Source organism: Meleagris gallopavo, chromosome 3 (assembly GCF_905368555.1).
Source record: "Meleagris gallopavo chromosome 3, MGAL_WU_HG_1.1, whole genome shotgun sequence".
Lineage (NCBI taxonomy): Eukaryota > Metazoa > Chordata > Aves > Galliformes > Phasianidae > Meleagris > Meleagris gallopavo.
The window spans coordinates 36,092,260-36,117,488 of record NC_139406.1 but is presented as its reverse complement, the minus strand read 5'-3'; the positions used below and the strand labels follow the sequence as shown (position 1 = coordinate 36,117,488).

Genomic DNA, 25,229 nt, shown 5'->3' with positions numbered 1-25,229 from the left:
GATGATGAAAACAGAGCGGCAGTGGTGCAACATCTCAAACTGAGGTAGTGCGCTGGAATGACTGCCATGGATTTCAGAGCTGGTTGGGTGAAACCAGCACCAACGTTGGGCCTGCTGAGGCTTGCAGGCATGAAAGTGGTGCGAAAAATTGATGATAGCCAGAGTGGAGAATCAATGACCAAGACAGCTGTGAAGTGCAGGTTGTAGAGGGAATCCATAATCAAGCCACTGCAAATTCCCTGCTGAACAGAGCTGGAGACTTTAACCTGTTTCTAATGAACCTGCTCTTGATGTTCTCTAGGTCACTGCAGTGACCTGAGGTACTGACACAGCTTCACAGCATATAGCTCTGGGGGTCTCGAAATGATTCTGTGTCTTTCTGCTTCATCAAGAAAACTCCAGCATACAGTTAAGAATGTTTGCAAGGACCTGTCCAGTGAGCTGCACACAAATGGTGAAGCATATGCTTTATTTCCAGAAGAATTAGAAATGCTTGTTGAGAACAACATGGTGAGAAGCATGCCCTAATTCTAGGAGACACTTAAACACAAGAAAAAAGCCTTATTTTCATTCAAAGCAAAACAAAAAAGTCTTGTAGTTCATGGAATAGCTATCACCCAGTGCTCCAAATATAATTTTCAGGTCTTGTGACAAATGCCCTAACACAGGAAGATAGAGACCTGCAATGCTTTTCAGAAAGCTTACAGGAAAACTAGCAGCATGGAGATGTCAGTAAGTTTTATTCAGTGTGGAGTTAAAATGCAGCAGAAGCCTGCCTCCCTTTTAATTCTTCTTCTGTTGAACCAGAAGCCAAGTGCTACATACCTCATACTGATCCCCGGGGCAGAGCCGAGCAAAGCCAGCCAGACCTGGGGAGAGAGACAGAGTGAAAGTCAGTGCAGGCAAATAGCCCCCTGGGTCTACCCAGCGGCCACCAGCTGTGACAGGAGAGGGCAGCAGCCCTGTCAGCCCACCCTCTATGGGGATGACTTTTTTTTTTTTCCTTCGGTACAGAAATTCATCATGTAGTAGTTTTGTGCATATCAAAGACTTGCACTTCCCAGCTTTTTTTCCTCTGAGTATACTTCTCCCTTTTGTGTAATAACTATATAAAATAGAAGAAATAGCTTCCTGGCATCATCTGGTTTCAGAAGCTGGGCTTCATGCTCTGACTATCACAAGGCATAGGCGAGCTGCCGATTACCAGCAGTGCTTGCTGATTAACCCAAATCAGCCCCAAATATCTGTTCTAACAAGAAGTCTGTGTTATAACTTCCTAGTGAAAACACTGAGAGGGAGAGAGACTCCTTCTGTATCCGTAGCATAACTACTGCTGTACTATCCCAATACTAACTACATCAAGAACCACAAGTGACTTCTGTAATATGAGATTTATCCCATCTTTCCCCAGAGGGGTGAGATATATGCCACAAGAGCTTTGCTGCACTGTCTGCTTGAGAGCTTTTCTTTAAAAGGATGTCATGATGCTATTTCTGCATAGGCGCCATATATATGAAATGGAAAGTTTCCTGGGACTCGTGACCATCCTGGAGTCCCAGGGAAGCCATCACCCCCCTCCTGGCCTTGTAACTTGCCCTTCTGCAGGATGGGGAAAACTGGCTGCTTTCTGGTCACCCAACCCTCTGCACAGGGAATCTCTTCTTCCTCACTGATCTCTTCATTAGGTAGCTAGCTACTGCAATTGTTTTGTTAAGAAAAAATAATTGCTTCATTTCCTTCAGCTGCTCAGCACCCCAGGCATACACCATGTCTTTTTTTGTCTTCTCATACCAGCTACTGCTGGTATTTTCACAGAGAGAAAGAGGTGTCTTAGCATCAGCACAGCTAAGCTGTGCCCTAGTGTTGGCTTCTACTACCAGGCTGCAGCTGGACGGTGGGACCAACTAGATCCCTCTTGTGCAGTCATGGTCTGTCCCTGTTATCTGCTGATCTTTCATTTCTTTCATCAGAAAATAGTTTTCTTCACTCATCCTATTGCTTAGCTGAATAAAGATGTCCTTGTTCAGAGCTCATATTACCAATTCCTGTCTAATTTATTTACTGTTTATAAATAATTCAAACTTTCTAGCACTCCGCTGCTGCTCCCCTCTCCCTAGGCACACTTTTACAAAGGAATTTGATCTCTGCTGGTATGCATCTCTGAAAGCATCTGAGGAACATAAAAGGCCCCTTCTTTGCTCAATGGATGAGGGGGATGTGGTTGGGGCCTCTGTGTGCATGCTGTCTGGAGCTGAGGTCTATGCCCAGTGACAGGCCCTGCCAGGCACCAGCTTAGGCAGGAACTGAGGTCTAGGAATGAGGTCTTAAGGCTGCTGTACAGATCTCTGCAGCCTGATGATGGGCAGACCGAACAGTGCACAGCTGCTGAGCTCAGATCACTGTCACAAGGCATGTAGGTTTTGATGATATGAGTGGCTCTTGAGGCCTCAGTGTATAGCAGGAACCAACAGCTCTCGTCATAGAATCATTAAGGTTGGAAAAGACCACTAATATCACCTAGTCCAACTGTCTATCCATCTCCACTAACCACGTCCATCAGTGCCGCACCCACACGTTTCTTAAGCACCTCCCTGGGCAGCCTGTTCTAGTGCCTTACCACTCTTTCAGAGAAGAAATTTTCCTTAATATCCAACCTGAACCTCCCCTGATCCATCTTGAGGCCATTCCCTCTCGCCCTATCGCTGTTACCTGGGAGAAGAGGCTGATCCCCACCTCCCTACCACCTCCTGCTTGTACAGCTTCAAACAGCTTTGTAAAAGCAGTGTCCTGGGCTCAAAATACAGTCTGGGAGGGGAAGGTGGTTGCTCTTGGGAGGTCAGGGCAATTAGTGGCAGGACAGGGCCGCTAGGTGGCTATGTAAGGTATCAGAACATGAACGTATTTTGTGTTCAGGGCCCTGAAGCCTTCTGCAGCACGCATAGCCCTGCTCAAGTGTAGGAATGTGGGCAGATGGACTTCAGTGCTGGACCAGCGTTGCTCTGAGATGGCTGAGTGTTTTGCTGTCTGCTGTTCCGGTGCTTCAGAGAGGGGCAAGGGCACTTCCCTGTGCATCATAACAAGGTGCGTGGCTTACCCACACAGACTTCCTACAGTCCCACATTGGGTTTTCCTGTTTAATTTCAGCTAATTAATCCTAAGCTACCACTCATTCTGGCAAGTTTATTATCTTTATTTTGAGAAATGATTAGGCTTAAAAAAAAAAAAATTATGTATTGTACAATCAACAGGCATACAGAGGTTAGACTAAGTAGGATTATTGTGGTGAAAAGATAATAAATGAAAAATGCTCACCAATATTGTAGGCTTGCAATAAACTCCACAAGGAGCAATCTCCAAAAGATATCTTTCCTCAGTGGCAGTCAGCATTTAAATGGGATCTAAGAGACCTGGAGCAAGGTTCCACCTCTTCTGGTAGCACAGGTGAAGGCAATTCACCTGTGCTCCCATGGCTGAATCACTGCTTGCCTCAGGTGGTCAATCAGAGGTTCAGGCCATGATCAACAGTTGTCATACATGTATCAATCATAAAACAGCATAGGCCTCCTGCTTCCTGATGGTGCTGTGTGGGCTGGCTCACTTTTCACGTAAGCAACAGAGTACACTAAAATAACTGTCACTGGAGTGACTAGGAATAGGTAAGCTTTGGGGGGAGGAATACTTTGATTTCTAACATTAGATTCTAAAATTAGTTGGCTGTGCTGTGGTGTAATGAAAGGGTGCTTGCTATGCAATCACTAGGCTTTTGTGCTGGAGCTGCTCTAGCTGTGCTAATAGCAAAAGTTGGATTGTCCTACTGGATTCCCATTCCTAGGGAAAGTGATCTAGATAAGAGTCATGGTGTCCTAATTAGAAAATACTTAGCAAAGAGAAATACCGTATTACTAATTTCTCCTTTGGCTTCTTCATGGTACAAGAATGTTTAGATACAGCCGTTATCTGTGATTTGCTCTCTGCTTCACTGTAGGCAACAGGCCTTCCTAGAAGACTTGGGCATACAAGAGAGAAGGGGGCAGGCCTTTTCAGCCCAGTTGTTTGTGATGCCTTGATGCCTTCTGCAACATGTCACCTTGTCTTGAACCGTGTATTGCGCTGCATTTGCAGCAATTATGGAAACACCCTGAGGGGTGCAGCTTGATGCAATTTCCCTTCTGTGCTGCATGGCCTCGGGTTTACTATTTTAACATTCAGCTCCATGGACGTTTGTGTAGCTCTTAAAGGGTTGTGGCGATAGAGGCAAAAGGTGCAGCAGCCTTCAAACTGAATTGCTTTGGTTGTCGGGAGGAGCGTTTGGGAGAGCTTAACTATCACATCTCCCTTGAAAACATGAATCATCTTATTGGAAGAATCTCTCTGCAAACTCTGCCCTGAGCACTGTGATCCCTTCAAAGGGCAGAGGTGCTAGTCAGAGTTTGAAGGCTCAGCAATTAGTGCAGTGGAGGGGAAAGCAGCTTCTAAGTACATATAAAACCAAAGCATCTCAGTGCCTTCAGTACCAGGCACAGACTGACTTCTGCTGTTCAGTGAAAGGAAAGGTGAAAAAGTAATTACCTTTCATCTTGATACAAAACTCCCCTAGCAGGTTTTCCAGCTCTGCTTCAATGGTACACATGTTCTGTTATGGAAGACAGAATAGCGAGGTCAGAAAAACCCTCTTTTTTTTTTTTTCTTTGGAAATAAACACTAAGCAAAAGAAAGGTATTTTTCATTAAAATCAAAATGCAAGAGCTACTCTTGTTTTTAGCAAAATCTGGCCCTAAAAACGGCAGCTGAGCTATGCCTGCTCAAACTGAAGCTGAATGTAACCCTGAGATCTAATCCTGGCATTAGCAGTGGGCAGCTGTGGCCCTTAAAGGATAGCATGGCTACTGTCCCTGTCTTCTCCAGCCAGGATGTGGGCCAGCAGCAGCTCCATGCCAGAGTAGCTCCCAGCATGTTTATAATCTCCCAAGAAACATGGACGACATTAAAAATAAAGACTGTGTGAGATGGGCACTTGACCCTCCCCAGAAGAGCTAGGCAGGATGCCACAGTTTGTGCGCTGTGATGTTTGAAACGCTGTAAGACTTTCCATAATTAAACTGCTGCTTTAATAAAATAGATAGTAATCACAGCAATTGAAACTGGATGCAGAGCACAAGATGTCTGCTTGTTCTAGCTACCCTGCCACCTTAATGTCTGCAAGGTGGGAAGGAGCGTGTATGGTTGTGACATACGTAGGTAGGTTCAGGGCAGATTGACTTTTTTACATGCAGTCGTTCCTGGGGTATAGCCCTGGTCTTCTGGAACATAACTATTATTTCAAAGGACTCTTTGGGTTTATGTCACCTGTCTTTATAAGATAGCAGGCAATCACTTGAAGACAAATAAATAACACTCTTCCTTCACTAATTTTACATCTAACCCTTTTATCTGGATGTGATTATCACTGAAATGAACGGCCAAGTTTTCATGGCCTTTCAACAGTGAAAATGAAAGACCAAAGGGATGAAGACATACCTCTGTGTATTCTTTGTAACTCCTGTTGATTTCGGTTAAACTCTCTCGAGCTGCTTTGCTGGCAGGAGACATTGCAAAGGCCTGCTTCATTTTGCTGGCACCATCACAGAGACGTCTCTGAATACAATAAGCCTCGTAAAGCTCATCCACCTAGAGCAACCCACAGGAACATTGAGGAAGGGAGGGGAAAAAAAAGATAAACTGAGAACTCAATGAAGTAAAACAATTGTGTTACAAGGAAAAAAGCCAAACAAGTGATTTAACCCTTAGATGGAGAGTGAGTGGATGAATGAAGTTGTCATACTGTTACAGCTGACAAAAAAAAAAAGCACAAGATAGAAGTATCTTCTACTGCATAAATCTAATTACTGTGATAACAGATGCTTTGCAGCAACTCATCTGCTTACCCTGTATGCCCTTGAGTTTTGCTGCTGCCTTTCCCTCCAGTTTGGGACATACAATTGCAGCTGTACAGGAGGAATGCAGCAAGCTTCTAAAATATACTGGTGTTGTAAGTGCTCTTTCAAAGATGTGGGCAATGTCCACACTGCCAGATGGGAGTGGGCACGTTAATTGGCACATTTCTTAGGGACAGCAGTGTCTTCAGTATTGCTAACACCAGCCATGCATTAAGACTGTTGCGATATTGGACTGACAGGTAATAGTGGGGGAAGGGAGTGGTTTTAAAGCCTCAAGAACTAGGAGTTGTAGCCCAAATAAGTTTAGAAACAACTATTGTCAAATTGTATTTTGAACTTCAGCTCCATAGATGCTTGCATAATTTCCTTGTGTTCTTAGAGTCCTTGGCATGGCCGAGACACCAGTCATTCAGTAAAGCAGTCTGGAGGTTTTGTAACACTTGGTGATGTACAATGTAAAGTCTCACCTGGTCTAGCCTACAGTGGATTTACATGTGTCTCATGCTTTGGTTTCCCTTTTCTCTCTAATCCCTGCACTGAATGTATATGGTTTACGCCATCCAAGCTGTCCAGTGGAAGTCTACAGTGGTATAGTTTAATTTACGGTTGAGAAGAGGACAGGTTTTCTAATCTGACATTATCGGGAGAGGAGAGGAAAAGAGAAAGATGCATCTCTTCCTGCTTCTAATGTCCTTGTGAGGATGGAATGATATCTGTTCTTTACCTAGAAGAACTGTTTTCCTTTGTCCTCTGACATTAAGAGTCTGCCCTACCCATGCTGGTGCTTTCTCATAGCTTTTTATGGAATCTCTCTCTGTGGAAGCTTCCAGCACCTTGGCTTTGTTAATCTATGATCATTTTGCTGTGCTAGAAATGATCCTGATCCAAATGTGCTGCAATTGTCTTTTTTTTTTTTTTTTTTTTTTTTAAGCCTGCTTAATCTCTAGCAAAAGATGTCACTGATTATTTGTTTGGAGTGGGCCTGCTCTTCCTGACTTCTTCAAAGCACAATGTTGACTCCTACAAGGCAGACTTATATTCCTGATAGCAGAAGCCCTTATTGTTGGTTCTCCAACCAACATGGGAACTACTCTGCAAGTGAAATGGTGCAGCAAAGAGTAATGGAAGCCATAGGCAGCATCTTGACATTTCAGAGTTACAGGAAAAATTTTCTTTGCGATGTACCCGCCACTTTACCACTTCTAAGTCAGCACAGTTCCCTGTGCTAAAAACAGCTCCTATAAATTGCCATTTCTTGGAGTTGACTCCTGCCATCAGGGTGGAGCACTGACCTCGTGCTGCTATCTCCAGCGAGAACATACTTATCTGCCCTGATAAATGTGTGGTCTGCTGCTGCACGCTGTTTCCCACCCTTTGCTTCCCATACAGAGGGTGCCCTTGTTTAGCATAGGGTTGAAAGAGCCCTCCAGCATCTGAAACAAAACTGTGCTGTCACCTGAACAAGCCCACAAGTTTTAATGCAATGCAACTCTGCTCCTCTTGCCTCTGTTGCTGTGGGTTACAGGAAGAAAACTAATGTGCTCAGGTGACCAGTGTTATCCTCTTGCATTTGGTGCCTTTCAATCCTATTATAAGCATAGAAACCATTAGCTCTAAAAGGCTGGAGTGGGAAGACCTTGAATGGAAATGTTCTCCAAGCAGTAATTTTGCCATTCATGTTGCCAGCAAGAAAGAAAGCGGCTGGGGGAACAAAATTTCAGCCTACTGCCTGTTGACTTTTTTAGCTCTCAGAGTAAGAGAACACAAAATTAAAAGGTTTGGATGGGCTATCATAATTGGAGTACTTCAAGCTGCATGAATGCTTTTCAAATGGCTCTCAAAACGCATTTCCTCTGTCAAAAATAATTCCTTCTTTTGTCAGGCTTAGAAAAGTAACTAATAACTAGCAGATATGTTTATAACCAAGAGAACGCACGTCGTGGGCCTCATCCAATTCTAAATTGTATAGGTATAAACCACAAAGTACTTCCACTGGGTACAAGACACTCATTCTCGCCAATGCAATCAAGAGGATGTGAGCCCACCAAACCATGCAGCAGCAGATGTACAAGATGACCAAGACCAGCTAAAACATCCTAGGTGTGGTGTGCCATGGAGTTACAGCTGGAGAACTAGGTGACTTTCAACTGTAACTCCACTTTTACCTATAGTTTAGAAATAAGCTCGCTCTGAGAGACTTGCCCAAGAAAGCATCTGCTCCCATGTTCTCAATACGGCTAAAAGTGCATGGGAGTGTTGTGGGGCACAGAGAGCAGCTGGATATCAGAGGTTACCAATGAAAACCCTCTTTATCTCTGACCACCAAGCTGTTAGAGCAAAAATATTGAATCTGGGAGAGGCTTTGTCAAATCCACCTCCCTGGAAGGTGGAGGGAGGGGGCAGTAGTAGGCCCAGGGCTGTTTTTTCTAATGTATGACATGCTTGGGGTGCTCGTTACCTTGCTGATGTGGAACTCCAGCCTCCTCATGTATCGTTCAACTGCTTTGATTTGCTGGGGGAAACAGAAAGGTAGAGTGTGAGGCACATGTGAACACATCTGCAAGATATCTCCACACTAGCTTGAGTCTTCAGATCCCCAGGAGTCTGAGAAACTCCTCCTTAATGCACGCAAGGCATTGCTGACCACGAATCCGGCCTCAACTGTCCCACCTTACTGTGACTAAGCTGCTACTGAAAATGGAGCTCACTGATACCTGCACATAATATGCTTTTAGGTACAAAAACATGCTTTCTGATGGAGTCTGCAACAATTTTCTTTGATGCGAGTTCCCTAGTTCATTTGAAATTAATAAGTTGAGCACTTTTGGCTTAAAAACCTCTGTATTTTCACTACTTTGAAAGCCTATAATAAAACTGGTAAGATTTTGCATTTCAAAACCTGTTCTTCTCCTGAATAATCTATTTTTGAAAGCAAAATCAAGCTTGGCATTTTAACTGAAAAAAGCCAAATAGTTCAGGAAAAGCTTTTGAGGGTTTGCATTTTGTTTCAGCCAAAATTTCCCATACAGAAGGAATACTTTCAATTCTTCAGTTTGTTCTCCCCCTAGCAGTGGCCAGAGCAGGAGTAAGCAGTGATCACACAGGAATTACCCCTAGGGCAGCTATCAGCAAGCCCACATTGTACAATTCACTCTCTGGGGAGTTTGTCCTGCTCTTTTGAATGTCCATGCTATGAAGTGCTGGCTGGCTCTCACTCAGAGGAGCATATCGTAAGAGGAAAGGTAGCTGCTTGAGCCCTTGGCTTGTCCCTCTGGGGTTGACCTGTAGACAACCAGGATGTGCCCTTGCCAGCCTCCCACCCCTACTGGAGGCTACAGGGCAAAGTTGCACAAGCAACTGATTCAATGGCTTGCAGGTAACTTCTGTATCGAAGACATTAGCCTGGCTATTAGAGCTGGCTGAGATTTTCCAGCTCCATACATTGTACAAATACCAATGCTACTTTGCAAGAAGTGTTAAAAAGGGTAACGTACCTTATCTAAATCGTACAGGACTCCCTGAAACAGAGAAGATGAAACTGTAATTTATTTTGAAACACAACAGTGCCAGAGCACTGTGAGACAATAATATTTATCAGTGAATAGAAATCAAAACCAAGATGAGAGCTGGAAGGGACAAAGATCATGCATGCACATGCCCGGTTTCTCACTCCCAGCCCATGTCTGTTCCAGTACTTCTGGATGGGTTCTGTGCTTCTCTACACAATCACAAGTATGACACGTACCAGGCGTGAGTTTCTTCTCATGTCTTTTAACTGAGCAGTCAGCTTGTCCAGCTCTGTCTGGTGCACTTCCAGATACTCGCTGTAAACACAAACCAGAGAAGGGAGGCATGAGCTCTGCAGCGTGTCATGGAGCTGCTTCCTGAGCACTATACAAGGAAATCTCTGCAACAACCAGCCTTCCTCAAAATGTTCATCTGTATTGATCTGTTCTAAAAACAGTTTCCCTGCTGTTCTGAGAATAAGTAGAAACCACTTGTTTAAGCAGCCCAGTGTTTTCCTGATATTAAACAACCACCTTCAAGTAAGCTATCTTCTGCTTAGTTTACAGGCTGGTGCTTTCCAATTGCTGCTATTGTGTCTGGTTGGTAAAAGCCCTTATCATCAGAAGCCTTATCTTAAGGACGATACATGCTTCTGATATGACTCCAGGAAACCTGGAGGGGAAAAAAAGAATCTACTGTTGAAATCCCTGTCCTTGGGACTTTTTCAAGCAAACAGAATTGGAATTCTGGACTGATTTTTCCCTACGCATTTCCAAACCTAAGTGTTACTCCAATAGGTTCATTCTTCTATCATTAAGGATCTTTGCTTCTGTGAAATGTTTTTCTATGCCCTAAATGTCCCAGAAGGCTTCAGATAACAAGCACAAGAACAACAAGCTCTTACTCCAGGCCATTCTTCAAGGCCTTGTAGACCTCTTCCATTCTTTTGGGCTGGGGCTCCTTGGGGGTGGTGCTGTTCTTGTGGCCCAAATTATGCATTTTCTTCACCTTTGCTTGGGGCTTCTTGAGCCCAGAGGAATTTTCAATAAAAGAATTACACCTGCAAAGTGAACATAAAAGAGGAGAAAATCCCTATAAATCATAACAATCTCAAAGAAGCGTAGCTTAAAGAGATCTTCCTGATCTTATCTGTGCTAGAGAAATGGTTCTGCTTACGTGCCTGCCGCTTAAAGGGCTGTGTTTATTTACAGGTTGAGAGGTCTGAGCATTCTGGGATGTGTGCCATCGGCTTTTGATGTGCCAGTTGCCTTTCCCAGATATGAAGTCTCAGGCTCATCAGGCATTTCTTTGTCTTATCCTGTGCCTGTCCTGCCTCCTGCTGCTTAGACTCAGCCATGAAAGGGCTGAGAGCGAAGGGGTGCCTAGATAATTTCAGGTGTGAAGTCTGGAGGTTCCTAAGACTGGGGACTGGTTACATGTGTGTCTGGAGGCCTGATGGCAGCTGCAGCTCCTCACGGGGAGCGGAGGGGCAGCACTGAGCTCTGCTCTGTGTGACAGCAACAGGGCCTGAGGGAATGGCATGGAGCTGTGTGAGGGGAAGGGCAGCTGGAGGTTAGGGAAAGGGTCTGCACCACAGGGCCGTGGGCATGGAACGGGCTGCCAGAGTTCAAGACAACATTCTCAGACATAGGATTTGAATTTTGGGTGGTCCTATGTGGAGCAGGAGTTGAACTCAATGTTCCCCGTGGGTCCTTTCCAACTTGAGCTATTGTATGATTCTCTATCATACTGCTGGTCTTGATCGTGGACCACAAATGGAGGACAGCTGTACTGCATGTAGGTGGCTCTTTGGCTCCCCTCCTGCAGGTCAGCATCTAACCCTACTGCTGGCAATTGGGAGGTGACCTTCTCACCCTGTGGCTCCTCCCTGACTGCTAACTGGTGATCTGGAACTTGGTGGGGTTCATGCAAGTTGAAACTAATTGGAAAGCAGCTCTGGAGGCATCTGGCTGACCCAGTAAAGTGTGTGGCTCAAAGCCCGAGGTCCTGTCTAGCCAAAGGACCATGCAGGGAAAGGCTCTGCACCAGGATCTGCTTCCAGCAGAATGCTGAAGGAGCTCTGCAAAAAAAAAAATGGGGCTGCTTTGACTTCACAGCAGCAATGAGAAAACTGACTTTTAGGTAGCAGCAGTGTGAAGCTGGGGGCGGTGGAAAGCTTATCATAGTTCTGTGCATTTTACTTGTGAAAAGATTGCTGCATAAGTTAGGAAATTAAAATCATTCTCTGAAATGTTCTCACAACTCTGAGGAATGTGAGGAAGCCTTGCGTTAAGGGTGGAGGGGAAGCACTTGGTAGTTAAGATGCAGGGTAACAGCTTAATGACATGGCCAATATATAAGGAGATTTTAGCATAGAAAACGTATTCCTGCAAGCTGGGGAGAAGGAAGTTCTGTATCACCTCTTTTCTGCCTTCTAAGCCCTCAGGCCCCTTTAGCACCTGACTGTGAAAGCTACTTAAAGAACATGGTACTTGCCTGGAGCGTCTCTCTTGCAGACCGCTGAAGCCAGCAAAGGACTGGCTCCTGATAATCCCATTAGGACCTCCTGGAGAGAATGAATGTGATCCTATTGACATGATTTCCGGAAGCCGGTAGGATATTCCTGAAAAACAACAGAAAGAAGGTCAGGGATCGGGGTGGGCAGGAGGCGTGCTGTGAAGCAGGGGCATCAGAAAGGAGAAAGGGCAACTCAACCCTAGGAGGGGCTGTGAGCCAGGGCATGAATACAACCCCCAACTCCAGTCTGCTGAGGTCTGTTGCTTGGTTTGCAGAATAAATTACAAGAGTGGACTATGAAAACCATGTTGTGGCTGCAATGAGGATCTGGGTGTGGGGCTGATAACCAGCTGCTGTGATGTGCTAATCCCAGCAGTGGCCCCAGTTCATGCCATGCCTGGCACGCTTCTCCCCCAGTTCCAATGTTACCATCTGCCACACCAGAAGTGCTACTCCTCGAGTGCTATGCTATGCTGAAGTGGTCAGTGAACTAAGAAGGAGGACCCTGTTGCATCCCTATCTCACAGGACCCATCCATTCACCACTGCCTTCCTTCCTGGGGTGCTAACACCATTGCTTTGGGAAACACATGGAGAAACTAAGCCAGTTTAAAATAACCTGTCAAAAAAATGAACAAAAATATTGTTTTCCCATTTATTTTAAAAGCAGAGCCTGGCACACCCCATACCCTCCATTCATTTCACCCTACATCTCCTCCACAGCTGTGCATGAGTCTGGGGCTGAGACAGGGCTGCAGCAGGACTCCAGATATTAGGGCTGGAGCTGCCTGCAGGCAACAGAGCTGATGCTTTGCGACACTGAAGCCTATGGGACTCAGTGGGTAAATTTAAAGCAGCCTCTTGTCCCCACAAATGAATAATCCATAGCTGAGTGCCTGAAAGGGAGCCCGTGTGAGGACCACAGATTTGCAGCCTGAGCTTTCACAACCAAACATATTTATTGCAGATAAGGAGCAGAGCTATGCAGTGCCTCCATGGCAAACACTCACTGGAAAAAGCAAATATGTGGGGAAACATCGTGCACAGTCCAGTTATGTTTGATTTGTAATGCTAGGCTGGACAAATACTCCCCGAGGTGGCATTCGGCACCGTAGCGAGCTGCTACTTTTCTCTGGAGAGGATTGTATTGCCCAAGAAGAGCTGCTTTGTCAGGAATATTTCTATAAGAGCTCTGCCAAAAATATTTCTTCCAGCCTCAGAATTGTCAGCGCTATTAGCGATGTGAAATCTTCTCCGTTACACAACCCAAACAGCATCGATCTCCTGATTTTGGAAGTGAGAACTGATCAGTACCCTGTAACTGGGCAACCCTCACAGATGCAGCCTTGGCTTTGTGATAGGTGTGCTTAAGCCAAATTTTCTCCACTGCTGTGACCAGCAGGTAGCTGTGATCTACCTGGGGAGGTTTCTGTCTCCATCCAGCCTCATGTCTGGGCAAGAACAACCACTGAGGTCTCTCTCAAGCCAGCTATGCCAACCAAAGCCTTCCTGAACAATCCCCAGGCACATCTAGGGAATTAGCATGGTCTAGAGGCTATTCCAGCTACTCTAGCATGCAGCTTGGATGTGGCCAGACCCCATTTTTGGGAGACTTTTATAGCTGGAGACCATTCCAATCCTTGTGCCTGGAGCACAGGAGCAGGAGTGATGGGTTTATGGCAGAGCTCCACAGGAGCATCTGTAGATGTGAGCCCTGGCTGCCAGTTGTCCAGCTCCCAACCACCACTTTCCACCTCCGCTGTTTCCCAGCAGTAGTGCTGGTACCTGCTAGGATCAACCTTGGGATACAGAATTGTCTTCAGCAGGCCAGTGCAGTAACCTGGAAGCAAAACCTTGCACCCTTTCATCTAACAGTGTGTTTGTTGTATTCATTATGTTCACTATGCAGCAGTGATCATGCTGCGAAAACCCTTCTGAGAACCAGCCCAAACCTCTCTGAGAGGAGCAGAAAGCCTTGAGGGAGGGAGTCCAGCAGGATGGATAGAACAGCCTCGCCAGCATCTGGTGACATCACAGAATCACAGAATGCCCAGAGTTGGAAGGGACCTCAAGAATCATGAATCTCCAACCCCCCTGCCACATGCAGGGCCATCAACCTCCCCATTTAATACCAGACCAGGCTGCCCAGGACCCCATCCAATCTGGCCTTGAACACCTCCAGGGACATTTGAGGGTGGAAGCTAAATCCCGCTGACAAAAAACCCTCAGGAAACAAGGGGAACAAGAGCAAACCTGATGCTGGGTGCTAGTCATGGCTATGTTGGCCATAAAAACATAGTTCTTTTGTTTTGGAGAAGCTTAAAAACGCAACAATCTTGAAAAAGGAATTTACTGATTTATTTATTTTACTTATTTTGCTGAAGTTCTCAGGGGCTTTGCAGTGCTTTAGTAATGAGGGCTTTGCTCACAGTACCAAAAGGAAATGTGGATGAAGTGCAATTGAAATGCAAACTGGAGACCTGCCTGGAGCTACTTCTGCTTTGCTATTGCATAGAACGGTCAGGACTCAGAGCCCACATTGGCTCGTACTCAATATATACGTTCATCAGGTTAGAGTTTGCCTCTACCATACAAACACAATCTGCTGTTAAGATTTAACATTACATTGCCAACACCTCAAACATTTCCAGCTGACCGCACACAGCTGCACTGACCCCCTCTGGAAGCAGCAGCCTCTTAGCCCAGATTTGCACAGGCACCACGTTCACATTCGTGGATTATTTCTGACACTGACATCTAGCAAATACCCTTTGGGTGATGAGTATTTGCCATGCTGTGGGAAAACGCTTTGCTGAGGAGCAGTTATATTCCTGCTTATTATTAAACCATTCACAAGCCCCTGTGCTAAACAAGCTTACCTCAGAGTTGAATAATACAGCTGTACACTGATTGTATACATGCATGTAATCACTGGGGTAATTTCATTAAGGCTCAGCCCACAAGGACTCATCCAGATCTGTCATAGAACTGACCACTGTCCCTACAGATGCACAGCCCCAGGGGGATTCTGGTGATGCTCCAATGTAGTGACCAAGTTTCTAATAGTTACCTGATACAAAACTACCATCTTCTAGTTACAATATGCATTCTTCTCTCAATATTAAAGCATGGTGTGCTTTTGGGAGCTGTTGGAGAGAGTCCAGAAGAGGGACACAAAGATGATCAGAGGGCTGGAGAACCTCCCCTTCAAAGACATGCTGAGGGAGCTGGGTTTGTTCAGCCTGGAGAAGAGAAGACTGCAGGGTGACCTCATTGCAGCCAGCCAGTACTTAAAGGTAGCCTATAAACAGGAGGGGAGCCACCTCTTTGAAGGATAGACAATAGCAGAACAAGGGGAAATGGTTTCAAGTTGAAGGATGGAAGATTTAGGTTGGATGTTAGGGAACAAGTTCTTTAACAAGAGAGATGTGAGATGCTGGAACAGGCTGCCCAGAGAGGCTATGGATGCATCCCTGGAGGTGTTCAAGGCCAGGTTGGATGGGGCCCTGGGCAGCCTGGTTTAATGTTAAATGGGAAGGTTGATGGCCCTGCATGTGGCAGGGGGGTTGGAGATTCATGATCCTTGAGGTCCCTTCATATCCAACCTATTCTATAATTTTATGAGAATGTGCATCTGAAATGGTATTAAAAGCTCTGGAGATTCAAGATTCTGCCCCAGCGGTGGATCAAACCAGCAGAAATTGAAATCTTATTTCATCATTTTAAAATCTCTATAGCTGATGAACCACCAATGTTTCACTTTAAAAAATCATCAGTCCGCTTCCTGCTAAGGTAAACATGTACTGTGTGTGTGTGAGCATAATTAATACAATTAGTATTGCCTGTGCTAAGTGTGTGGCAGCTGAGTGATGAGTCTAGCAGCAGTGCTGAGGGATAAGGTGAAATTGTATCAGTATTTTTTCCTGCCTGACTCAGTGACAGTGTGCAGTGAGGAACGGCAGATAATTGACGGTGCCTCTGTCCCCGGAGAAATAAAGCCCCACTGCTCTCATCTCTCCTTACAGCTAAAACAGCTGAGCCTGAGCTAATGAGAGGAGAAGTGACTGCTGAGCCCATCACTTCCACAGGGCTGCCCTCTTTCAGTCACCCTCTGAATGGACTTGCACCTCCCGTAATGCCAACGTATATTATAAACAGTGCAGGTTTCAAGCTAAGAGATGGGAAATTCAGTCAGAAACATTTGCTAAATCAAGACTGACCTTTTTGTTTGCTTTCCCCCTCTAATTGACCTAGAGACCACCAATAAATACATGTTGGCGGTGCCCATGGTTGACCCCGCTCTCTCACAGCATCTGCAGTTATGGCTGTAGGTCCTGGGTTTGCTATAGAGTGTTAGGGAGCTGAAGCTGGCGGCTTGCAGCACAGCGGCTTTGGGGATGCTTTTGGATTAAATATAATCCTTGATTAAATGGGAATGTTGGGGGTAGATTCAAGGGCCGATCTGATCCTTGAAAATCCTTTGTTCCTATCTTATTTTTTTATGTGGCATGCGTCTCAAGGCCCCCTCTGGATCTGCAAAGATGTAATCCCCATAGTGAGACCGCTGATCTGCGGTCTGAAGACTGTGCATTAAGATTTAGTGATGATTGCTTGGGGTAAGGTAAGATGAGAGGGTCCACTAAACCGCTCTGAGCAGATTGCGGCAGCAGCCAAAGGGCTCAGCTGTGCATTCGAGGAACCCCTCTTAACCAAAAACCTGGCAACTAGATATGTCTAACAAATGAACTGGGAACTTACTGAATAATGAAAGAATATATTCATATCTCATCTGTGTCAAGGATTATGGTATGCTTATCAGAGTAGCTTGTTAACTTCAAAAGGTAAAATGCTTTATTGCAATAAAATCTCATTTAGTAATGTACACCTCCAAACGAGTAAGTACAACAAGGGAAGAAACTGACTATCCCCTACAAATCATGGCCCTGCACAGCAAGCCAATTTTTTCTGCTTTGCATGAACAAACCTGAAGAGCACAATTCAGTTCTGCACTCTGTCTTAGTCCAATTCCAAGCTCATTCAGTGTACATTCATAGAATCACAGAATCAGTAAGATTGGAAAAGACCACTAAGACCATCTAGTCCAACCAGCCCACCCCCACCATACCCACTGACCATCCTCAGTGCCACATCCTCAAGTCCCCTGAACACCTTCAGGGATGGTGACTCCACCACCTCCCTTGGGCAGCCTGTGCCACTGCCTCTCCTCTCTCACCTTCCTGAGAAGGAATTTTTCTTAATACCCAACCTGAACCTCCTATGAAGGCAGCTAGTGCTGCTTGCATTTGTGGTCTACAATCTAGTCTTCATTAATATCAATTTTCCAGTTTCTTCCTTCTGATTAATTGAATTACCCTGGCAATATGAGGCCAGCATGGCCAGTAGCCCAAACCACCACCTGGAATTTACTGTTTCCATGTTTCCCAGACTCCCACCAGACAAAGAGGTATCCTGGATGACAATTTAGACATTCTTTGGATGAATTTTTAATATAAAAGTTTGACAATAATATATGGGTAAGAGCCCTCAAAAGCATTATAAAAGCTTCTACAAGGAAATTAACTCTCTTACAGGAATGTTAACGTTTTTAGGACAAAAACTCCTACGCATTTGTACGTAGGCTCCTAATTTCTAAATGTGTCAGGATCATTTCTGTGGGATGGAATCTCCTGGAAGCATCAGAAGATGACTGGATTACATATAGTACAACTTTGATGGCGTTTTTATGCTCCCAGTGACTGAGTTGCTAATTCTTGTGCAGGGCAGGGTTTGCTAGAGCAGTACAGACATCTGAGCCCCATCTGAAGAACTATTCTGGGTTGCCAGAACAAAATCATGTGCATTTGTTCCATCAAAGTCCAAGTCAGAGGTACTCCTAAATAGAAGCATATGGCTACACTGAGAAGCACACTTCCCAAGCCTACATCAGCCAGTGAAAGGCCAGCAGATCTGTGAGCTTCAAATGTTAATTTTAGCACAGAAAAAGAACCACGTGGGCTTATCAGCATGGCTGCGGAGAACAGTACTGCACACAGAGGAGCTACAAGCTGGCTCCCTCTCCTTCTGAAGGGAGATGTGGTAGTTCCTGGGTTGTGCTGGGGCAGGCATCTAGGCAGTAAGCAGCCTTGTTGGCTCCAACACAAAGAGCAAATTTCAGTCAGCCCCTTGCAGCCCCAAGACTCTGAGATGGAAGCAGCACCAACGGGATCTCCTCAAAGGCGTGGGCCCACTGCTGGTTGACAGCTCTTCTCTTGCAAGGATACTTTCTTTTGTTAGTTGTATTTTTATATCTTCAGTTTGGGTGGATTCAGTTTTTACAGCGCACAAGGAAGAGCCTGTGTGTCCTTTCGGGCCCTGCCTAAGTCATAGCTGAGAGCTCTGCTTGACTGCAGAAAACTGTTGCATGTAAGGATGTTTTCAGCTGAAATGCTGCAGTATTTGCTAGTTCATCACAAGACAGCCTGAGCAGACAAGTTGTCTACCATCTGGATAGTTCATGCTGTTTGTTATGCACTTCCAACCTGACTGGATGAAGCACATAAACCAAAAAGCAGTAACAACAGTAGTAAGAAGAAAGCTAAGCATTCAGGTCACCAGCAGAATGGTGATGGCATTTGTGCCTGTGTATATATGGGAGTTGGTGGTTGACACTCCTATTGTAACATAATTCCAACAAATTCAGCTCGTATCAATCTGTTACAGCAGTACAGTGCCAAATTCAACGTGGGGACATCAAACTTGCTTTTTTATTTTCTAGTAAGACCTCTCTTTTCTGTCACTCCCATTGCTTTGCTGGTGGTTGCAGCAAAGCAGCACGCTGCTGCCTTGCAGCCATGCCGTGGTTGCTCTCAGCAGAGCTGCCGGCACATGGAGCCCTTTCCTCTGCTTCAGTCCCCCTCAGAGAAACACCTCCAGCATCTTCCTCAATTTTGGTTTAGCACATGCCAAAAACATAAGGCGGGGGAAACGCTAAGGAGTTATTTTGCTGTAATAAACCCAAGGAAAATAAATTTGAGACTAAACGGCTCCCACACACGACAGATGGGTTTGCGGTGGCTGACCTCATTTTTTCAGTTTCAACATTTGTTTCATGCTGGCAGCTGGAGCAACTGTGAGCGTGAAATATACCCAGGGCCGTCCTTAATGCCGTTCTCTTACAGCTCTCTGAGTACAGAGCGACCACATCCAGGAGGTATTAGTGGGGCTCAGCAGAAGCGGCGCTGGGACGGCACACGGGAGTGCGGCCGAGAGATCAGGGCCTGCCTGTCTAATTAGATTTCATGTTCGTTCATTTAAACTAACCCTGGGATGCAGAATTATCTTTGATTAGAAGTCAACTCCAATTCTACTCATCATTGATTGTTCTTCATGTCAATTAAAGAATTAATTAAAAGCAAAGCCCCCTGCCATTCGAGTGTAAGAAAATAACATAAAGAAAAGCATTTCTGAAAATCAGCTGAGGATGATCTCCCCGTGCTTGAAAGCCAGCTTTCACTGCATCTGCAGCAGTAGCTCAGTGCAAGTAGTCCATGCCTTGCTGAATCACACCGACATTTAGCAGTGCTGTGGGGAGTAATGCAGTAGACTTTGGCTGCGGTGTTATCTCTCCCTGTAGCAGGAGATATACTAAAAGATGCGGTCTTGTGAGAAGTAATAAAACTAGCAGGATGCACAACGGGCTGTGGGATTACTGCTTAGCAGTCAGGCTGCTTCTGTACCTCTATAACCATAACCAGACAACTACTGTAAGGTTGCTCGTATGTGTTGGGCAGAATTGCAATTTCTCAGCAGAGATCACAAAAGGTGATGAAGCCATCTTGCACTTTTGCCAGCGCTAACAGTAGGAGTTGGGGAGTCAGCAGCCCTCGGTGGCTCGGTGAGTGGTGCTGTCCCTTACTGACCAGACTTCACCCTTGGATGAGCCCAGCAGTGGGATTCGAAAGCAGCTGCGTGAGCCAGCCCTGATGTAATGATGTGTGACTCTGGTGGGAGTCATTTGGCAAAAATCCACGATGAGCACTGACCTAAAGCTCTACGTCAGGTGTAAGCAGGAGAGTGACCTGATTTCATAGACCGTGTAAGCAATGAACGTAAAAATCTTCCCCTTGTCAGGAGAGAAAAGCAGTGGCATAGCAGTGTTTAATGCAAAACCACTCTGATGAATGCTACTTTCTCCTCTCACTTTGCACCAATATTTCTGTTTACAACCTTCATTTCTTTGCCTGTACAAGAAAGTAAAGGCACCAAGATCTGTGTAGGACGGTGCGGGTAAGTGGTGGGCTGCTCTAGGGGTCGTTGGGTTTGCTCCAGCCAAGGCAAACCAACCACTGCCATACTCAGTATCCCCTCCATGTTCACTCTAACATAAGCAGGCATGAGATAAATTAAACAAGTGAGGCAGGCTTTTCATCCCTGAAAGTAAAACATCTCTGTTGTCAAACCCTTTCAGCCGCTAATGAGATGCAAACACTTTGCTGCTCCTCTTTAAATACTTGGGATTAGGGAGACTTAAAATGCCTTCGATGTTTACATGATAGTTCTGTTTCCAGGAGTGTCTTAATGGCACATTGCCCATTAATATATTGTTGAAGATACACTGCTGCACAATTTAGACAGAACACTGTCCTTAAAGCCGGACATTTTTGTCCCAGGTGTGAGCACCGAAGCAATCTATTTATTTAATCTTTTCAACACTTCACAAGTGTGTCTGTTCCCAAAGCATCGCCATAGAAGTCCCGTGTTACTTCATTTATACTTGGCCACGGTGTACGGCCGAAGTTCCTCTCTGGAACATCAAACAATGGAACACTGTCCGTGCACAGCCCAGCAAGGCCGTGTGCTCTGATGGAACTGCCGTTCCTTGGCTTCAGCTCATCTGCACTCACAACTTGAATCTCACATTAGACAACAGCTGATGTAGATGACCTCGATTATTTTTTTTAATTTAAAGTTATGGTAGAGGTTGGTATTCTTCTGATGACAATTTTTCAAGTCTTCTGTGAATAAAGGCTTGAGAGAGTTGGGCTCGTTCAGCCTGGAGAAGAGAAGGCTCTAGGGGAACTTCACTGCAGCCTTATGGTATTTAAAAAAGAGCTTTTAAACAGGAGATAGAGGGACTTTTTACATCATCTGACAGCAACAGGACAAGGGAGAACAACTAAAAACTAAAAGAAAAGAGACTCAGAATCAATATTAGGATGAAATAGTGCCCGTTGCCTGGGAAGCCTGTTCCAGTGTTCCAGTGCCTACTGCTATTAATGCTGGAGAACAACCCCAAGCTGATATAGTTTACTGCTATTGGCATGGCCAATGCAAACCTGATGAGACTCTTGAATACATAGTAAGTAGAGCTAGCTGAGTTCAATTGGTAAATTTCAACTGGAGTGAATATTAAAAAAAGAAATCTTGAGTTTAAAACTTCATACACTGCAGCCTTGCTACTAGTTGCCATTTAAGTCTTTCTAGATACAGAGACATGAAAGATAAACCTGGATTAAAGAGATCTGACCGCATTTATATTGCTGAACTACAAGGCAATTATCTGGTGGAACTTTTCACTGCATAAAAGAGGGCTGTGTGCACCACGGGACAGGCCCACTTTTCCATGTTCTGCTGTTTAAAGAAGAAACCTACCGGGGCTATTGCAAGCCAACAAAAATTTCCCAGGCATGGCAACACACTCTGTCCTCCACTGCCCTCCTGCTCTTTTCTCATTTTGTTCTCTGTTGAGGTTTCTGCATTTTCCAATTCACATAACAGCAACAATGGGCATGTGCTGCCATTCTGGGTATAAGAAAACAAGGACGCAAAGACTCCATCCTTAAAAAGAACATCGGGCAGCTTCTGCTTGCAGCGTAGGGCATGGAAGCCAAACACACTGCAAGCCCTTCCAACCTGGTTGCGCCTGCAGCAAGGCTCTTTGATCTCACTGCTCTCTGAATGCAAAGAAAGCAAAATCTTGGCTTTGCAAGCAGCCTTTTAAGCTGATTATTCTCCAGCCATGGCATCAGCTGGTCTTACCATTTTTAATATGGCCTCGGTTTGGTTCTGTGTAGCACAGATGATTTAATGAGTGTTTCCAGCTCTTGGGTTCATTAATCTAAACGTCTGATAAACCAAGCAGTCCCCTCTGCTCACTTTGGCAGATGTCTATTCTGATTAAAAAGATGCGTTTATCTAAATAGATGTGGCCTGCGAGCGTTACACTGAATTCAGGAAAATGCCTCATGCTTCAAAGAGCACCTCACAGCCAATTGCTCCCCAGCCCACAATCAGCCCTGTGCAAAAACCCAAGTCCTTCTCTGAACCAACAAAATGGCATTTTGCGGATATACTGATCGAGACAAGGAAAGGGCATTCATTCATGCAGGGCTTGACGTATCATACACTTGACTGAGCAGCAGTATTTTTTTCAGCAGCTTCATCACCCACAACCATGCCTGTACATTTGGGATGGCTTCTGTTACCAAAACCCAATGATGCTTCCAGTGATGGGCAGAGAAGGTGCCTCTGCACCCAGGGAGATGTCCTGGCCAAAAACCACTTGCTGGGATGTCAATGCACAAACGTGCAATAGATGCCCCTACAGTTACAGTTTTAAGCCCAAACACATTTAACTTAGAGACAAACAGAGGAGATTAAGTTACTTAATTAAGGAAAAAGTCTTTTCCTTACTTCCGTACAACCTGAAAATGCCCATCTGTGAATGCAAAGCTACATCCCCCTTCCCACCTGCCTGCCCCAGGTTGTACCAAGGGCCTGAGCCCCATGCACTCCCATGGACCAACTCCACAAACCACATCTGCCCTCTGTACTGCTTCAGTCTTCCAGCAGGTGTAAAGGGAAATCCAACTGAAGGGAGAGGTACTGGGAGACAGAGCAAGAAGTGAGGGCTGTTCAGAGGTATCTCAGGGAGAGAGAAAGGCAGCAGCAGTACTTAGCCTTGCCCCATCCGTCCAAGCGCAAACCTCCCACAGGGATTTGCAAGTGCTTATTTGCCTATCTGCCTCCAACACTGTAAATAGGTTCAGTCATATGACAAGAGGTAATGACCTCAAGTTGTGCTATGGGAGGTTCAGGTTGGATATTAGGAAAAATTTCTTCTCATAAAGAGTGGTGAGGCAGTGGCACAGGCTGCCCAGGGAGGTGGGGAAGTAACTGTCCCTCGAGGTGTCCAAGGAATGTGTGGATATGGCACTGAGGGATGTGGTCAATGGGCATGGTGGAGGTGGGTTGGTGGTTGGACTAGATGATCTTAGTGGTTCTTTCCAACCTGAATGATTCTGTGATTCTATTCCTTTGGTCAGCTTGAATAGGAATGGTTAAATATGAATAGGTAGGGTTGGTCCAGGCTGACCTTCTGTGGGCGTGAAGGCAAGCTGCAAGAATACATGACAGAGAAGCTAAACCCAGCACCTCAGGGACAGCTACCTAGGTTTTCTCTGCTGCAACTCCTCAAGCCTCTCTGGGGTTGATGGATGGCTTGAAGTTTTCCCATCAGTGCTATTTTTAGGACAAAACCAAGTCTGACCAATCTCTGGGTGTTGCAGCTAAGTGGTTGTGTCGTGTGTTTTGTTGAATTAAAGACTAAAAGCGCTTTGGAGAAGTGATTATCTGAAATCAATCGGTGGCTGGAGGCCCACCAGCAGCTGTCTGACCCAGGAGGCTCTGGTGGCTGCAGTACATGGGGTGCTTGGGGCCAGCAGAGCAGGCGTTCAGCAGCAAGGCTGAGGCTTTAAAAGGGCTGGGAGATGGCATGTGTTATTGTGGCTGCTCCGTGGGTTGTGCTGCTTCCAGGGAACTGTCAGCTTCAATTTGTGCCTCCCATTGAGGAGAAGAAAGATGCTCCCGTACTTCGGGGCTAATCTGTCATTTCTTTTGTACTTTGCGGGGGTAAGAATGAGAGGATCCCCTTGTAACATGAAAACAGAGCAGTAAAAGACAAATTTAAAGAAAAAAAAAAGCAGACAGTTCTTGCGTCACACTTAGAGAACTTGCTCCTTACAGAAGCCACCGTGTGCAGAGCCTGGATACAAAGAGAGAGGCGAAGTTGATACTTGCAGCTTAAAAAGTAACTGCGGTGTGCCAAGGGACCGGCCCTGCTCTGGGGCAGCACGTCCCGGGCTGGGCACAGCTGCAGTAAAACCAGAGCAGTGCAGGGCATTGCACAGAGCACACAGGTGGGGACCTCCATGCTCAGCCCTCCCCGAGGCACAGCTGTACAGGGAGGAGCTGGTGCATCCCCTTGCTTTTTATCATTTCCAAAATCTGTCCACGGGCTGCCTGTCCCTGCTGCACATAGCACAGGGACAGAGGCAGAGCAACCAGCCCTTTTTTGGAAACAGCAAATACTGCCTCTCGCACTCTCTGCTGCTTCTTCACAGCGGGTAGGTGGGGGCACTGCCTGCAAGTCACCTTGCTTCTGGCTGGCTTATAGAAGGCAGCTCTGGGGGGCCATGAATGCATTGCAGTGGGGTTCGGGGCACACTTTGTGCAGCAATCACCTTGAGTGTTTGCTCTGTAGTAAAATAGAGTGGATAAAATAAAATAGTTGATAAAATATCATAGAATCATAGAATAACTCAATTGGAAGGGACCCCCAAGGATCACTGAGTCCAACTCCTGGCTCTATACAGCACCATCTGAAAGCCAAACCTTGTGTCTGAGAGTGCTGTCCAAACGCTCCTTGATCTCCAGCCCTCGGGGCCGTGCCCACAGCCCTGTGCAGCCCATTCCATGCTCATCGCCTGCTGGTGCAGACCCTTTCCCTAACCTCCAGCTTCCCCTCCCCTGACACAACTCCATGCTGTTCCCTTGGGCCTTGTCGCTGTCAAAGAGAGCAGAGCTCAGTGATTTCATAAAGTTGAATGAAATGGCCGTGCACCTTGAGAGCACAGAGGGGCAGAGCACCCTTCTCATACAAGAATGCCAGGCACTCCTCGTGCACAAACCACAGCCTTCTCCCATTACATTGCTCATTCTGTTACAGAGAAGCCCTAAGCCATAACTGCATCGTTATTCTAGAGAGCAGTAAGGAGATACGGAAAAGCAAATTGTTAAGCAGGAACCTGGAAATGCATTCCACCTGTTGCTCCTCAAAAGGAAAACCAAAACAAATAAACAAAACTCCCTCATCCTACCAAGGAAGTGCTGCTCAGATGCTGAAATTTAAAGCAAGGTTATGGATACTGAGATTTTCAGAATCCACCCTGCACAAATGCTTGCTGTACTAATGAGCAGCACAGGCACCATC

At 45.7% G+C, this 25,229-nt stretch overlaps 1 protein-coding gene across 3 annotated transcripts in view; it reads right to left on the bottom strand.

Annotated features, from left to right (window-relative positions):
* The window catches only part of RIPOR2 (RHO family interacting cell polarization regulator 2), a 58,795-nt gene that overhangs the window by 19,033 nt on the left and 14,533 nt on the right, over nucleotides 1–25,229 (bottom strand). For all 3 annotated transcript variants that reach the window (XM_085220652.1, XM_010708669.4, XM_085220653.1), the window contains exons 2-9: nucleotides 11,940–12,066; nucleotides 10,348–10,503; nucleotides 9,682–9,760; nucleotides 9,431–9,454; nucleotides 8,395–8,448; nucleotides 5,518–5,667; nucleotides 4,570–4,633; nucleotides 826–869 (exon numbers count right to left, since the gene is read on the bottom strand). In XM_085220652.1, the coding sequence (XP_085076778.1) occupies nucleotides 826–869; nucleotides 4,570–4,633; nucleotides 5,518–5,667; nucleotides 8,395–8,448; nucleotides 9,431–9,454; nucleotides 9,682–9,760; nucleotides 10,348–10,503; nucleotides 11,940–12,066 (698 nt within the window). The remainder of the gene's footprint in view (nucleotides 1–825; nucleotides 870–4,569; nucleotides 4,634–5,517; nucleotides 5,668–8,394; nucleotides 8,449–9,430; nucleotides 9,455–9,681; nucleotides 9,761–10,347; nucleotides 10,504–11,939; nucleotides 12,067–25,229) is intronic.